General features: G+C 44.2%; 1 protein-coding gene across 1 annotated transcript in view; it reads left to right on the forward strand.

The window, feature by feature from the left end:
* The window catches only part of CCDC66 (coiled-coil domain containing 66), a 356,874-nt gene that overhangs the window by 151,281 nt on the left and 189,891 nt on the right, over positions 1-15,702 (forward strand). Inside the window, exons 12-14 of the mRNA XM_085624655.1 lie at positions 587-748; positions 1,380-1,524; positions 15,522-15,668. Of these exons, the coding sequence (XP_085480781.1) occupies positions 587-748; positions 1,380-1,524; positions 15,522-15,668 (454 nt within the window). The remainder of the gene's footprint in view (positions 1-586; positions 749-1,379; positions 1,525-15,521; positions 15,669-15,702) is intronic.

Raw genomic sequence — 15,702 nt, forward strand, 5'->3', positions numbered from 1 at the left:
GACTGTGGCTGAAGAGCAACACATTAAGCTGGCTATATATGTTGATAAAGCCTAGGAAGGTATTGCAACGTGGGCATTGGTGCTGTGGCCGTTTCAATCATATGAAGGCAGTGATGCGGGATCAGATTTGAATTCTAGTACAGACAATGGAATTGAAGCAGCCTTGACTGCTGCTGTTGGCAGGTTCCCACCTGCTGCGTATGTTTACCTTTCTATATTGCTTACTCGAGCTGTGACCCTGATTCTCAAGGTTGTTACTACAATCTCTCTGCATTGATTGTACTATATGCAATGCTGTGGGTAGTGCTGTGGACATGTGTTCTGGGCAGCTGTTTTTTCAATTAACATGTTTCTCTTCTTGTAACACTGCAAACCCCGTAAAATCAAGGTATTAAAAAAGTTGTACAAAAAGCAGGGAAAACAAATATTGGTAAAGTCAAAAGGTTGGTAGCCAGTGCTAGACATTTTGGCTTTTCCAATGCATATTATTAATGGCCCAAGGGCTACTGTTATTTTCATTTTCATCTCCATGTTGTACATGAATCTAAGGGTTTATTAATTCTGTTATGATAATGTTTGCAACCAGAGAGCTATAGCAGCTCAGGTCGAGGAGAAACGTAGGAGAAAGCAGATGGAAGAAGAGTTGAGACTTCGCGAAGAACAAGAGGAGGAACAGAGACTGGCTTTGGAGCGACAACTGATCCAAAAGCAATTTGACGAAGATGTGTTGAAGCAAAAACAAAAGGAAGTATGTGTTTTTAGTATACTCTTCTTACTTGATGATGTGTCCTATATTGAGGGATGCATAGTAAAGTTTTTGTCAGGAATTATATCTTTATGAGAATGATACGCGTCTTAGCCTCCAGCAGTGGCGCATACTAGTTTATTGCATTGTTCTATTATAATGCTAGTTGCATGCACAAAAGTAACAGAAAGCGATATATACAGGCTTTTTCCTTCTTGCTTCCTGTACAGTGTAATAGTCTACAAACAGAATTGTGCTTCCAGCCAATCTTGGGCATTTCGAGAAAATTAATAAAAACATATTTTAAGTGGCACTTAAAGTAGTGAATTATTGCATTACTTAGACAGAATTATTTACTCTCCAGATTTTCAAGGTTATATTATGGGTCCTAATGCTTATGAATGGACTTTTTTTTTTTTAAATTAAAATAAAATCTTCCTACAAACTGGTGTCCCTTAGAGAGTGTAACTGTGCTACTCTGCTAACTAAGTCCATTAGAATGGCATCACAATCTTTCATATTCGTACTTGATGATCTGTTCTGTATATTGTTGGCTCTGGATTACTGGTTTATACATTTGGAATACCATTTGGTTTTACTCTAACATATTTCTGATATTTTAATTTCATGATAGGAAGTTCTGACTCTTAAGACACAGGAGCTGTACCAGAGTATGCAACGTGCTCAGGAGGAAGCACAAAAGCTAAAACAGGAACAGCGAATTAGAACATTGGCTCAAAAAGGACACAACATTTCAAACCTGCAGATGAGTCTAAGTGGTATGTAGCACAAATAAATCACTTAATTTGTGTAATTTTATTCAGTGTCTTTCTAAAATATGTTCGCTGAAAAGTAGTTGTGATGTAAAAGAGTTAAGTCGGTGGAGGAGATGCAGAAGTGGCTGCTCACTGTATAGTTGGCTTGTTCCCTTCCCGTGGCTGTAGGATGCTGTTTTTGTGGATGTGATGGTATGCTCAGCACCCAAGAATCTCTCAGCCTGTCGAGACAGTAGTGAGGAGCCTGTGGCATGACAGTGCCACTGTTCATCTGGCTCTGTGCAATGGCAGCATCATCTATTCCACCAGCTGCATGCTCTACCAGCCTGTTTTTCTTTTCTCCTGCAGTTCAGTATCTGGGATTCTGCAGTCCAATACTCATTGAAGCCAGCCGATTAGTGCATCTTACATCTGTCATAGAGTAGAAGATGGAAAGGTGCAAGGAGTCCTAACTTGAGTTTGGATGTCTGAGCTGCTCAAAGTTCATCAGTGGGCACATGCCTGAAATCTCATTCATGGCAGGTCTTATAATATCTTGAGACCTATTGTGACACATACACCTAGCATAAACATTCAAATGTACATGCTGCACAGTACTAAATCCTTATTATATTGTACCATTTACCAGCACACATACTCCCAACAAATACATTTACCATACATCACTGCACAGCACTGCTTGATCCTTGTACTGTACCCTTCCCAAGAATACATACACCCATCGCAAATGCACCACCTCTGTGCTGTGCAGTACTTCACACCAACCTGATTTAGCCAAGGGTGCGTTAAGCACACAGCAGTGGAATTTTGAAAAGTGAGTGAGCCTGTAGGCCTCACTCCAGGTACACAGGTTAAAAAGGACCTCTTCACTCCTACTGATCTCTATAGGGTATGCTGTCACCACCCTGCTTGTGTTGCTTAGCTCCTTGTAAAACAAGTTTTTGTGTCCGCTTATGACTGTGGTCTTGGTTTCTCAGAGGTTTCCACGTATCAATTTATTGAGATGACTGTGAATAAAGATTGCCATGCATAAGACGAGCATGCGGCTGCACAGATATGTTCAGCCTTTTTGTGTAAAAACAATACAAATAAACCTAAGCTTTCAGGTCCATGTACAGCTAACAAAACACTTTTTGTACAAAAATGTAAAACCTAGGTAATAAAAAAAAACATTACATTTGTGATTACAACACTGTCGATAAACCCCTTTTGTAACATAAAAGCACATGTGTAAAGTGCTTTTAATATGTTCAAACAACATTATTAAAGGCATAAATGACTCGTGTCCCAGGAAACTAAAGTGAAGATTAATAAATGCCTTAAAGTTCAGGTTTCTTCTACAAGACTCTGCAAAATAACACCTTTGTGAAATAAGCTTTTTTACCTATCCTAATCAGGTTATATTCTAAAATGTATACCTAGAGCTGCGAAACAGAATCTGGTTCAGTGTTTGGGATCTGTAAGTAGAGGGGTTCACCTCCTTCTGCTTTTGTTGTTTTGAAAGGACTAAGATGTTTCTTCACTATTCTTACTCTAGACTAAATTTGGTCAGCAGTAAAAAAACATCCTAATTGCTGATTTGGTACAGTCAGATTATTTTATTTTATTGCATTAGAAAAGACAAGGACTGTTCTTTTATGAAATACCTGCACAAGTCATAAGCATACAATAATGTAGTTGCATGATAACAATAACCAGGACGATTGGCTTCAGATGTTTTTGTTCCATTAGGGGAACATAAGGTAGAAAGAGAGTAGTGGTAGAAATAGGCCGCTTTCATTACTGAATTGACTGTGGTTCGAAGGAACGTTCAGGGAGGATGTGTGGCCATAAGACCATTGACGGGTTAAGAAGCTATGAGTGCTCGAGGAACTACATATCTGACTCCTGTGCATATAATGTACCCTTTGAATTCATCAGATAGATGAACTTGGGAATGTGGAATAAAAAACTCAATGCTATAGGAATTTCATGATCCTAATGAGAGAGACTACTTATGCTACGTCTTATTGTTAGCCTAATCTCAGCAGTGATTTCAGGGAATGTTTCTAGAGGATTGTATAAGGTAGTATCCATGTAGCTAGGTAAGATACAACATGTACTCTAGTTTTCTGTTTGTCAGTTGTTTGGTCTCGCCTACAGACAGCTTTTATCTGTCTGCTGTTGAAGACCTATTGTGTGCAGTACCAACACATAGAATGAGTTTTAGGTGAAATACAAATACTTAGTCAGCTGAAAGTCAACCAATTGCTTATCATTGGTTGGCTTTCTTCTTGATTGCATTTGCTAAATCCTGTTTAATAGATTTTCCTTCTCTACTTTTGTATGTCCCTCCTGGTGAGCATTTTGTTAGGATGGCTTGTATTATTTGACATCTCAAATCAGGGTGTTACTTTTTTAGGAGCACTGTATAAGTGTGCAGGTGTTTTCTTGATGTTTTGCCCATGTGCTCCTTCACCTTCACATCCCTGCACTTGCGGTGCTGCCCACCTCTTGCAGCTAGTACATTAAAAGCTAGCAACAGGTATACTTTTTGGTAGAATGAGACTAAAGAGCAGACTTGTTTTATTGTGTTCTATCTCATGCAGTCCTCATGTTGCAATAGAGCCCAGGCATTGGCATACAAAAAACAGCATTTAGGGTGGTGGGGAGGGGTGGGCTGGTGCACTCACTTAGCTAGCCTTTGAAGGAGTGGATATATATAGCATGACTGAAGAGGGCATTTATCTTCTCCTGGTGGCCCATATATCTGCCCCTTGGGCTGCCACGGACCAACAAATGACTAGACCATTTGTTTAAGTTCTGAGTCACGTGAAAAGTAAATTGGGCCATGGCAAGTCATACTACACCTTGTGGGATTATTTATGAATGAATGAATCTTGACCCCGAGCACCCCCCCCCCCCCCAACCCCACCCAGTCTTTTCTTTTTTAATGTGGGTATTGTGAGAAGAATGAAGTGGGTGGACCGTAGGTTAATATTGGGGGTATATATTTTTAATTCTAGCGGATATAAAAATTGGGCTTTTGCCGTAGAGGGATTTAAAAATAATACACGAAAATGGTTTATTGTTCCACCAGTAGCCAGTGTAGCTTTCTCATCTGGTGGATAGTGTGCAATGTCTATGCTGTTGAAAGATTAGCCTGCCTGCCTGGTTTTGAGCCATTTAGAGTCTTCAGAAGACCCAGGTAGAGAGAATTTGCATAGCCTATTCTTGAGATGACTAAGGTGATGATGACATAAACGAGGGCTTTGAAGACAAAAAAATTGCCAACCTTCTTAATTTTGCAGAGTTGCAGGAAGCAGGGCAATGTTATCACTCTTTAATTGGGATTTCAAAGATTTTTGTTGGAGTACTCCAAGGGTCTTTACAGAGTTCTTGGGTTGGGGGAGGGTGTGGGGGGTACCCATCGTGGGGAGCTGGATAGAGGAGTGCCACCGATTGTGCTTGTTTTGTGTCAGTTTAGCTTTAGTTGGTTGCTGTTCATCCAGTCTCGGATGAACAACATAGTATTTTTGAAGGCTCCCTTAGCTTCAGCAGATTTATTAGTAGTAAAAAGTAATTGCAAATCGTCCACATAGTTATAAATTCTGACATTAATATACTTTAAAGAATGTACTAGGTGATGAATGTACAGGTTGAAGACATGGAGGGATGACGAAGATCCCGAAGGTGCTCCGTAAGATAGCTGGACCTTAGATGAGTAAAAGGTGGATAGCTGGACTGATTGGCAGCAGTGTTTCAGAAAGGATGTAATCCATACAAACGCTGTGTCACTCAGGCAAGCGGCTTCGACCCAGGCCAACCAGAAGCTCATGGTCGACCGTGTCAAAGGCCGGCAGACAAGTCGAGGACAAATGCCTGGGTGGTGCCCTTGTCGGCTTCCTCTCGTATGTCACCCACAACTGAGAGAATGACCAAATCAGTGGAAAGAGCTGGCTAGAATCCTGCCTGATGGGGGTCAAGGAAGTTGGATTCCTCCAAGAAGGAGCAGAGGAGTTTGGCAACACGTGCTTCTAACATCTTTGCTAAGTGTGGTAGCAGTGAAATTGGCTGGTAATTTTTCTGGGTGATTGGATCCTCACTGACTTTCTTTTGTGACTGGACCCTATGACCTCCATAAAACTGCCAGGGACGGTGCCTTGACTAAGGGACCGGTTTAGGAGGGAGATGGCTAAGTCAGGGAAGTGTGAGAAAAACATTTTTAGGAACCTCGGAGGGCAGATATCATTAGGGGATCCCGACTTGACTATTGGCAGCAGATCCATGAGGCAGTCCTTGCTGAGAGCTGGAAATTCAGCTAATGTGTTAGGTTTCTGTCTTTGGTGTGTGTCACCTTAGAGGGGGGCTGGTGGGTATGCTATCTTTTATCGTCTTAATCTTCTCGATTAATTTGTCACAACTTCTGAGTGAGTAGGATAGTGATAGTCACCCTGTCAGGTTTAGATCTTTTAGAAACCATGCTGAAGATATCCTTTCACTTATTTACAGAATTATAAATTTTGTTGGAGAAAAGGAGGGATTTGGCTTGCCGATTAATTTTTTAAAATATTTTTTAGGATGTACTGAGTAGGCTTCTTTATTGTCTGATGAGTAGGTATTCCGCCATTTTCATTCTGTGCAGTGGAGTTTGGTTTTGGCTGTTTTTAGATCTTCAGTGAGCCATTTAGAAACATCATGGCACCTGACCTTTTTGGATCGCTGGAGGGAGCATGTATGTTGCCGGCTGCTGTTAGCCATTTGGTCATTTCTTCTTCATGTCGATCTATGCTATCATATGAGTTAGATGAGGCTATGGTTAGTGATTAACAAAAGGAGTTGAGATGTACTTGGGACCAGTTTCTGGCAAGAGTTCAAGGAAAAGGGGAGGTTTTGAAGTGGGGTGGGGGGGGGGGGGGGGTCAGGCCAGTAAGTGTATTTATTATTATTATTTTTTATATAAGTGGTGGTCGGACCATACGCATATAGTGAATGTGAGATTGGTCACGGTTTGGCTAGTGGACCATACCTGGTCTAACGTTTTAGCTTTGTTGTGGGTAGGCAGGGACACATGCTGTTTAAGCTTTTGACTGCTTAGCAGGCAGGTTAACTTCAGTGTGGATTACCCACCAGCTTCCTCATTGGCCCAGTAATTGAGGTTGCCTATTAACAGACTTTTGGCATGGTTAAGGGAGACATAGATTCTGCGAGGAGTTGCAGAAAGTGGAACATATGGCCCGAAGGTCTATACACCAAAGCACATGTGAGGGTTGACGATGGCAATTACAGCTGCTACTCCACCCCATATTTTGCCCGGGGGTCCATTAGTTTGGAGTGAGTAGTGGCCTTCTTGGAGAGCAGCTAAGATATCCGTAGAGGATTCATCCATTAACTAAGTTTCCGTTAAGAATAGAATCTCCGGGGATTCGGAGTCCAGTAGCTGGAATATTTCAATCTGGTGTTTTTACCATAGATCTGTTGTTTTTACCATAGATCTGGTGTTAAGATAAGGGACCCTACATATTTTGGTATTAGGATGGAGGGGAATAAAGTTCTTGAATGAGCCTGTACCGAGGGGGTTACAGGCCCAAAGAGTAATTACACTATAATATATAAACAGTGTTGCATATTAGCAGACATACACATAGGAACACAACCAGGTGCTGTGTATTGGGGTGTTGGGATAAATGAAGAAAGGATTCAGCTTATCTAGCTTCTGAAAAAACATAACCACTGTATTATGTGGCACTGTAAAAATCCATATTTTCTGTATCCTAGCCAACCACAATGAAGAAACATGGATCCAACCGGTTTCGATAAGTTGCTTGACAATCCGAGATGCAGCAAAAATACGTTTTTGCCCTGCCAACCAGTCATCCATTATTACAAAATATTTCTGAAAGATTAAAAGATGTTGACTTTTTCCATCACCAAAGGTCTTGTCTCAATTTTATTTCATCCTTCATAAATAGTCCTTGCAGTACTGATAGAGGGAGAGAAAATACTGAAGAGTGCCTTGCACAGCACTCTCCATATGATCATAGTTTATTTCCATCCACTTTACCCATTGTTTTCTAAATTTGCTTGCACTTGTTTGCATAAATGGCAACAAATATGTTGATTTTAGTATACTTTTTGAGTATCTGAGGTCCGAGATGGGGCGTGTAATATCGCTTCATTTTCAAGAGAACACTTGAGTTATGCCACCAATATACTACCAAAAGACTCCGATGCAAACTTTTGTTGGCAGAAAATGACCATGGAGGATAGGAGCACATCTAAATTTGCAGTGTTTGAAAAGAGATTTAAAAAAAGAAAACGGACGGTATAAACAGAACTTGCTTCCCCCCCTCCAGCGCCTGAAGGATGATGTCGCGCGTTGGAGGCGCTTGCCGCTCTCGCCGCTCGGCCGGGCGGCATTGTTTAAGATGATGTCGCTGCCACGTTTCCTGTACACCTTACAGAACACAATGGACGTTGTCCCGGCGCGCTACTTTCGCGAAGTGGAGTTTGCAGCGCCGCCTGTTCTGGGAGGGTAGACCGCGTATCGCCCTGGCGAAGCTGACGCTCCCGTGGTACGACGGGGGGGTTGCCCTCCCAGACATCAAGCGATATTACTGGGCCTCCCAGCTGGCTGCGATAAATCACGGCCTTTACGGGCCCGCTCTAAACCCGGCCTTTGAGATGGATAAAATGTTACTGCTGGGCGGCGACTATAATCGGGCGCTTTATTCTAGCTCGCTCGACGCACGTCTGACGGGCCCCATGCGGGTCATGGTGCGAGTGTGGCATGCGGCTAACTTGGCGATGGGGTGGAAGGATTGTTTGACTCGGGCGACGCCACTATACGCATCTGAGCGGCTGGGCTCCCTGTGGACCTCGAAGGGTTTTGAGAAGTGGGACATGATAGGCATCAGCAGGGTGGGCGATCTCTGGACGAGGGGGGGATTCAAAACGTTCGATGTGCTGCAGACGGAATTCCAGTTGCAGGACAGGGAGTACTTTCGATATATGCAGATCCGTCATGCGTTGTGCTCCGTATTCCCGGACGTTGCCTCCATCCCGGAGTACTCCCCTCTGGAAGATAGAGTGCTAGACGGGCATGTACCGGACGGCACGATTTCATTAATTTATATAAAAAACTCATCAATGATCGCTCGGGACTGCTGACTGGCCTTCGTGAGGCGTGGGGGGCTGATGGATTGGAGCTGGATGACGAGGACTGGGTGTCTGCGGTGGCCTCCCCGAAAGAGGTGGCCATACCGGCTCGCCTTCGCTTCGTCCAGCTCAAGATACTCCATAGGGTCTATGTTACGGGGCCGAGTCTGATGCGTATGGGCTATGCTGTGGACGGGTTGTGTAAGCGTGGGTGTGGTTCTTCGGGGACCTTTCTCCATATTTTGTGGGAATGCCCGGAGGTGGCGCGATTCTGGCGTGGTGTGCATGAGGTTTTGCAGGCAGTTACGCATGTGCCGCTGCTGCCCGAGGCGGGGAGATGTCTCCTGAATGTGTGGGAGCCAACCGACTACTCAGTGCCGCAGACGTGGTGGGTGACTCTGGGATATATGGTGGCCAAGCGTAATATTGCGCAATTGTGGGGTTCTCAGAGGTCACCGACTGTCTCGGCGTGGAAGGACAACATGGATTGGTGTATGTTTCGGGAAAAGGTGGTGTATGTTGCGAGAGGTAAGCCTGGGAAATGGGTGAAAGTGTGGGGCCCCTGGAACGCCTACCGTGGGGGAATCTGTACCCCGCCGCTGATGCCTGATCCGTCACCGGCCCCGTCTCCTTAGCCTGCTTGTCTTCCTGGTTCTGGGCATTGAGTCCACTTTGTCTCCGTCCCGACCTATCCCCCCCCCCCCCCTTGATATTCCTGTGTATCGGTAGGGTCCCCCCCAGGGGAGCACATGCTATTGTTTCCGATTGTGGGTTGCCTTGTGGACTTGTTTTTTCGTTATTTATATAAAAATGAAACCGTTGTGTGGGGTCCGGATGGTGTGGCTGCCAACGCTTCTCTCAACTCCTGTGATCCCACTTCTGCCGCAGCGTGTGTTCTACTGTTTGTATTATATGCTCTTTTTGTTTGCTAGCGGCCGGCCTGAAGGTTGTAGGCCCATCTTTGTATATCTTTTGGATTCTGTAATAAACGGTTTAAAAAAAAAAAAAAAAAAGAAAACGTTTTTTTAAATCTCTTTCCAAGGAGCCATAATTTCTTCAACGGAGGCTAATAGCTCTGTTAAGAAATGAGTATTTATTGTGGCAATGGCATCAATAGTGAAGCGAGGTTGCAACACTATCTTGTGTACACCACATTCCGAACCTTCATATAGAAACTGAATATGGGGCTCTCGCTTATAGTTGTTGTACTAGTCTTCTTTTACATTTGGATACCAACTTCACCGTCTCGGGTGCTTCTCAGTTTTTAATATTATCCCTTTGTAAGTATTGTTTAACTTATCATACAGTTTGACTACAGTCTGGCAGACTGACCCTCTAAATTTGAAATGAAAACATTCCATCTAGTTTTCTATTCTCATCCTTGTCTTCGAGCAATAATATACATGTTTTCAGTTCTGATTTCTGCTTCAGCAGTTCATTTTAATGGTGCTGTAAAGACATTGTGTAATTACATGATCCATTCTGCTTTCAGGGTCGTGCACAAAAAATAGCCGTAATGCTGTGCAGATGATAACTCGGTACAGCACACAAGTAGAGCAGCGGTTGCCTCCGTTTTCTTTTTCAGAATCCTATTGATTGAAGCTCATCCATAAATTTCTTGAGGCTCTTGTAAACATGGCATTTGCACATTAGCCACACTAGACATACAAAACCATCAAGTTCATTGTGAATATTAACTGTGAACTTATTGTCTAAAATTGTACAGCGACCTTTTATATGATTTTTAACAGGAAACAAATGCGAAGTAACATAAAGCTGGTAACTTTGCTTGCTGGGATGTTACACAAACATTTCCATAGCCTGAGATGCTGCTTTGATCAATGTTGATGCACAGAAACAATGACAAATATTTGCAAAAGGTTTTCTGACGCCATGTTGATTATCAGATTCATGACTGATTGGCACACTTAGTTCCATGCCTCAGTACATTACAGCCACTCTATTCTCCTCTCCTCTGTCACCTACAAAGGACACTTACTTTCTTCTTCCCATCTTTGAGTGAGCTCCAGCTTTCCTAAAAGGCAACAGTTGGGTCCTGCAATGGCCTGGACAGCCAAAACCATTTACGAATAGCTCGCATGGAAACCCAGCTCTCCCAGTTACAACAGATTATGGCCGGGAATGGGGTAAAAAGAAAGGAAAAAATGCAGATGGCGGATTCAGCCCAAAACAGTCCTGTGCCTACTGGGGTTGCGAGTCTTGCTTATTCTCCCACTGCTGCGCCTTCTATCACAACTGCAAATAAGTCAGCTGCGGCCGCAGGAGCTGGTGCAGGGGCGGTATTGGCAGCCAATCCGAGCACGCATACTTCAGACGCGATAGCACCAGAGGAGGGAGAGTCTCTACCTAATTTTACACCTCAGGTTGTGACAAGAATTGATTTACCGCCTGAAACCAGTCCGTATGTGGAGGTTTTGACAGGCACCCCTGAAATTAGCAACCCAGGCCAGGAATCATTTATATCCTTAAAAAATAAAGTGACCCAGTGGCTCAATCACAATCGGCCCCTACCGCATAATGTTAAAAGTGAAGTGCTGATGGTACGCAGGATAACTTGGGTGGGACGTAGTAGAAAAACCATACCAGGTGATTGTGTTCTGGTTAATTTTAGGGACCCACGCACAGTAGAGCATATTTGCAATTGGACTCACGATAGTGTAGGCTCAAGGATCAAACCCTATCCCTTGTCCTTTTTTTACCCTCGACCTGCAACCCCAGGTTGCGCATCGGATTGGTCACTGGCAATGCAAAAGCGGGGTCTAGGGGTAATCAGGGGCGATCACAGAGACCTAATCACCCAAAACTACCCTGTGACCCATAATAGGTTTAGTTCCCTTGAAATGGTGGACTGACTTCATGTGGATAGGGAGCTGAGGGTGGGTAATTCCCAGTCCATGGTCCCTAAAAAGATTACTGAAAGTGCAGAGGAATTTGAGGGTGGTTCAGAAGGTGCGTTTCCAATCATCCAGACCCGGGTTCCTAAAACGGTAGAGGGCCTTCTGACTCAAAGTGTGGTACTACAGCACCAAGCTCAACCTGATTGTGGGGTACAGAGTGTAGGTGAGACTCTAGGAAGTGCTGCAGTTATTAAAGCAGCCACGGCACAGACCTCCATTAAAATACTGTCTTGGAACGTGGCGGGTATAACAAACAAGCTACATTGCCCTGAGTGGGGTGCCCTGGTAGACCAGAGGGATTTATGTTTGTTCCAGGAGACTTGGGCCAGGGAGGAACACTCAAGAGTGGGTTTTGCCACTTATCATGTACCCGCAAGGTGGGGAGGGAAAGGAAGACCTTCTGGGGGATTGGCTATATGGGTTGCTCTTCATTTGGGTTGTGTGGTGGAAAATATGCCTACTCATTCAGAGTATGTGCAGTGTTTAGTGTTAAAATGGCCTAATGGGTATGGACTGGCGGATAGGGCTTGAGTCACCCACAATCAATGATCTATCCCAATTCTTGAGTCTATTGCCAGGGGATTCTAGGCTTTTGTTGGCAGGGGATGTGAATTGCCAATATGAACCTTTTTTTGGAAGTAGCGAAGGCGCGCTTATGGGAGAGGATGACTACTGGGCGATCCCCCAATGTCAGTCCCCACGCCCTAAGGTGTGGTCCCCATTGGCAACTCAGATCACAGCCCTTGTATTAAATAATTCCCTTAGGGCTTGTAACGGCCGTTCAGCGTCCGATAGCCCGTCAGTATGCACTTACAACAAGAAGGGGCAAGAGTCTCGAATCGATTACATCATGGTGGAAACCCGGATGTGGTCGATGCTCATTGATTTTAGGGTAGTTGAGAGGACCGATAGTGACCATAACGCGTTACGCCTGGAGTTGGTGAATCCAGGGCAACAAGAAATAGACACACTTAATGTAGGAGGGGACGATGAGGGTTTGGGTCTGATCTTATCAAGCAACAGGAGGAGGGTAAAGTGGGGGAGAATAATGGGTTCGGAAGAGAACTTAGCTAAAGTCTACAACATAGTTTTATTAAGACTCCTGGAGGTCGAAACTCTAAGCTCCCAAGATGTTCCTAGTGACTTCAATGGAGAACTTAGCGTAATCCATTCAGACTTGGCCAATAGCCTGGCTGAAGTCTTCTACCCCCAGGTACCCACGAGAAGGCCCAGACAACCTGTCTCTTCCTGGTATAATTCAGCATGTAGGAAAGCAAAAAGCAATCTTCTTATAGCAATTAAGGCAGGGCATAGCAAAATGGCGATTCGAGATTGCAGATTGCAGTATAAGGAGGTCACGGGGCATGCAAGAAAAGAATGCGACATGGAAAGGTGGATGAACCTAAAGCTAGCCCTGGACACAAAAGATGTGCGTAGATTTTGGTCACTTGTTAACCATGGCTCGGGTGACCTAAAGTCTGCCATAGAACCGAATATTGCGGCATCAGCATGGGAGGCCCATTTTAAAGGTTTATATGGGGGGGAAGCCGCGTTGTGTAGTTTGCCCGACTCACAAGTCCCAGTAGATAAGCAGGAGCCCCTGGAGTTTACCTTGGAGGAGGTAATAAGTGTAATAGGCAGACTTCCAGTGGGAAAGGCCCCGGGACTGGATAAATTACCCGGGGATCTTTTTAGACATCAACCTGAGATCTGGGGCCCCTATCGCCTTGTCGTATTTAACGCTATCTCAAGGGGCATGGAAATTCCCAGTACTTGGCTGGGGGCAGAGATAGTTCCGATATATAAAAAGGGGTCACCTCAGCTCCCAGTCAACTACAGGCCAATCAGCTTAATTGATGTTCAACAAAAAATATTTGCAAGATTGGTCCTGGACCATTTGTTGACGTGGATGGAGGATCACGACGTACTGAGCCCCTTCCAGGCGGGATTCAGAAGGAATACGTCCACTATGGACCAAATCTTCCGACTGACCCTTTTGTACTGGAAGATGGTAAAGGTAGAGGGCGGAAGCCTCTATATGGTCTCCGTCGACCTCCGGTCTGCGTTTGACCTAGTTCCTAGGGGTAAACTGTGGGCTTAGGATCTGGGTCTCCCGCACCAGATTTTGGTCCTACTTATAAGATTGCATGATGGGAACTTTGCCCAGGTTCGCTGTGGCAAGAACGGGACGCTGTCACCAAGGTTCCCCGTTGGCAGGGGGGTGAGACAGGGTTGTGTCTTAGCACCGACCCTGTTCTGCCTTTATGTCAACGGGGTAATCTCTCATCTGGACAGTGTCCCTGATAATGACGCACCAAGACTGGCTGGTAGGAGGGTGCCGGCGATCATGTTTGCGGACAGACACCCTCCTACTCTCCAAATCTCCCATGGGGTTCAGAGGATATTGAACGGCTTTGGGGACTTCTGTCGGAGCAGAGGCCTTGAGATCAACGCTGACAAGACAAAATTCATGATCTTTAACCCGCCAGTGTATACTCGCGCAAATCCATCACTGGGCGATGTATGTCTGGAAAGGGTTACGACCTTCCACTACCTGGGTGTTACAGTTCATGAAAATTTGTCATGGGGTCTGCAAAAAGCCAAATCCCACATGAGACTTTCACAGCTGTCGGGTGCTATTTTAAGGGTTTCTAACTCATCAAGCTTTAGACCAGTGAGTCCTGCCCTGGAGGTCTATAAGACGCAAGCAAGGGCAGCTGCTCTCTATGGGGGTGAGCTTTGGGGTCACTGTGCTGCCCCTGAAATCACCAAAGTTGAGTCTAAATTTGTAAGGCGATTACTATCGCTTCCTCAGGGTACTCCATTAACACCGCTAAGGTTAGATCTGGGACTGACGCCTATTGCAAATGAGCTAGCAGTAAAACCCCTAAGGTTCTGGCATAGACTATGGACCACTCCAGATCTTTCAAACTATAGGGACGAACTTAAACAGATCCTTGGTTTTAATTGTGTCAGCAAAATCCCCTGGCTTGCGTTCATTAAGCGTGAACTTCTAAGTCTAGGACTACAGTCTATGTGGGAAGATCCAGATAGGGCATGTGGCCGGATATCACGAAAGATGTTTACTAAAACCTACAAAGGGCAAAAGCTGGAACTTCTAATTACGGCCCCTAATGTAGGTTCCCTCACTAACTCTTTTTTAGAATTCAAAAATTCTTATTATTTTGAGGACTTCATGGATGTTGTCTTCCCGATTTTAGCGCGTAAACTTTTTATCCAATGGCGACATGGCACTTTACCCCTCAAGGCCGTCACAAGCAAGTGGACGGCCTCCTCTAATAAGTCCTGCCCGGGCTGCAGCAGCGATTTTAGAAGATGAGCTTCATGTTCTCTTCTTTTTCCCAGCATATACCAAACCAAGAAAATATTGGTTGTTGCCACTGTGCAGAAATTTGGGTTTTAAACATTGCTTGAATGCTTTTAGAATTTTTAAAACCAGTACATCGAGCCCTATTGTTTTTGCACTTTCTAAATTTTTGCTAGCTATGTGGTGCAAGAGGCGTAAATTAATCGATATTGGCTGCTAGCCCAAATGTTTTAGAAATGAGTGTTTGGAATCTGATGCATTTTTAAATATAAATATTTTACAGATGAGAGGGTATTTTAGCCTGTATGAAAATATTGCCATGTGTATATAAATGAATTTTAAATGTCATTTGCCTTCCCTTCCCCCTTCTTTCCTTTTACTTTGTACTCTTTTATGGCCAAATTGGCCGAAATAAAGAATTTTTGATTGATTGATTTACGAATGAAAAGAGAAAGACATAAAAAAAACTGTGCATCTTGCAGATAGATTGCAGGTGCTACCTTTCCCTGCTGTACTTTCTTAGATAAGTTTCCATATTTATTTGGTTTTGGCATGCATGCTAACCTATTCTCAACCTTGATTCCCATGTAATTTGCTCACTCAACCTTTGTTTTCAGGTAACACTGTTCCTCTGAATTCTGCCCGAGCACAGAGCAGTCTCTCGAGTTTAAATCCTGAAGTGTGTTCCAGCGCAAGATATGGTAAAATAAGTCAAGAATTGGAAATGGTTGTTTCACCACGGATGGACACTGCTGTGCAAACAGGTATGGATTTTAAAACAATGGCTGCCTTTTTAAC

This window comes from Triturus cristatus, chromosome 9, assembly GCF_964204655.1.
Source record: "Triturus cristatus chromosome 9, aTriCri1.1, whole genome shotgun sequence".
Lineage (NCBI taxonomy): Eukaryota > Metazoa > Chordata > Amphibia > Caudata > Salamandridae > Triturus > Triturus cristatus.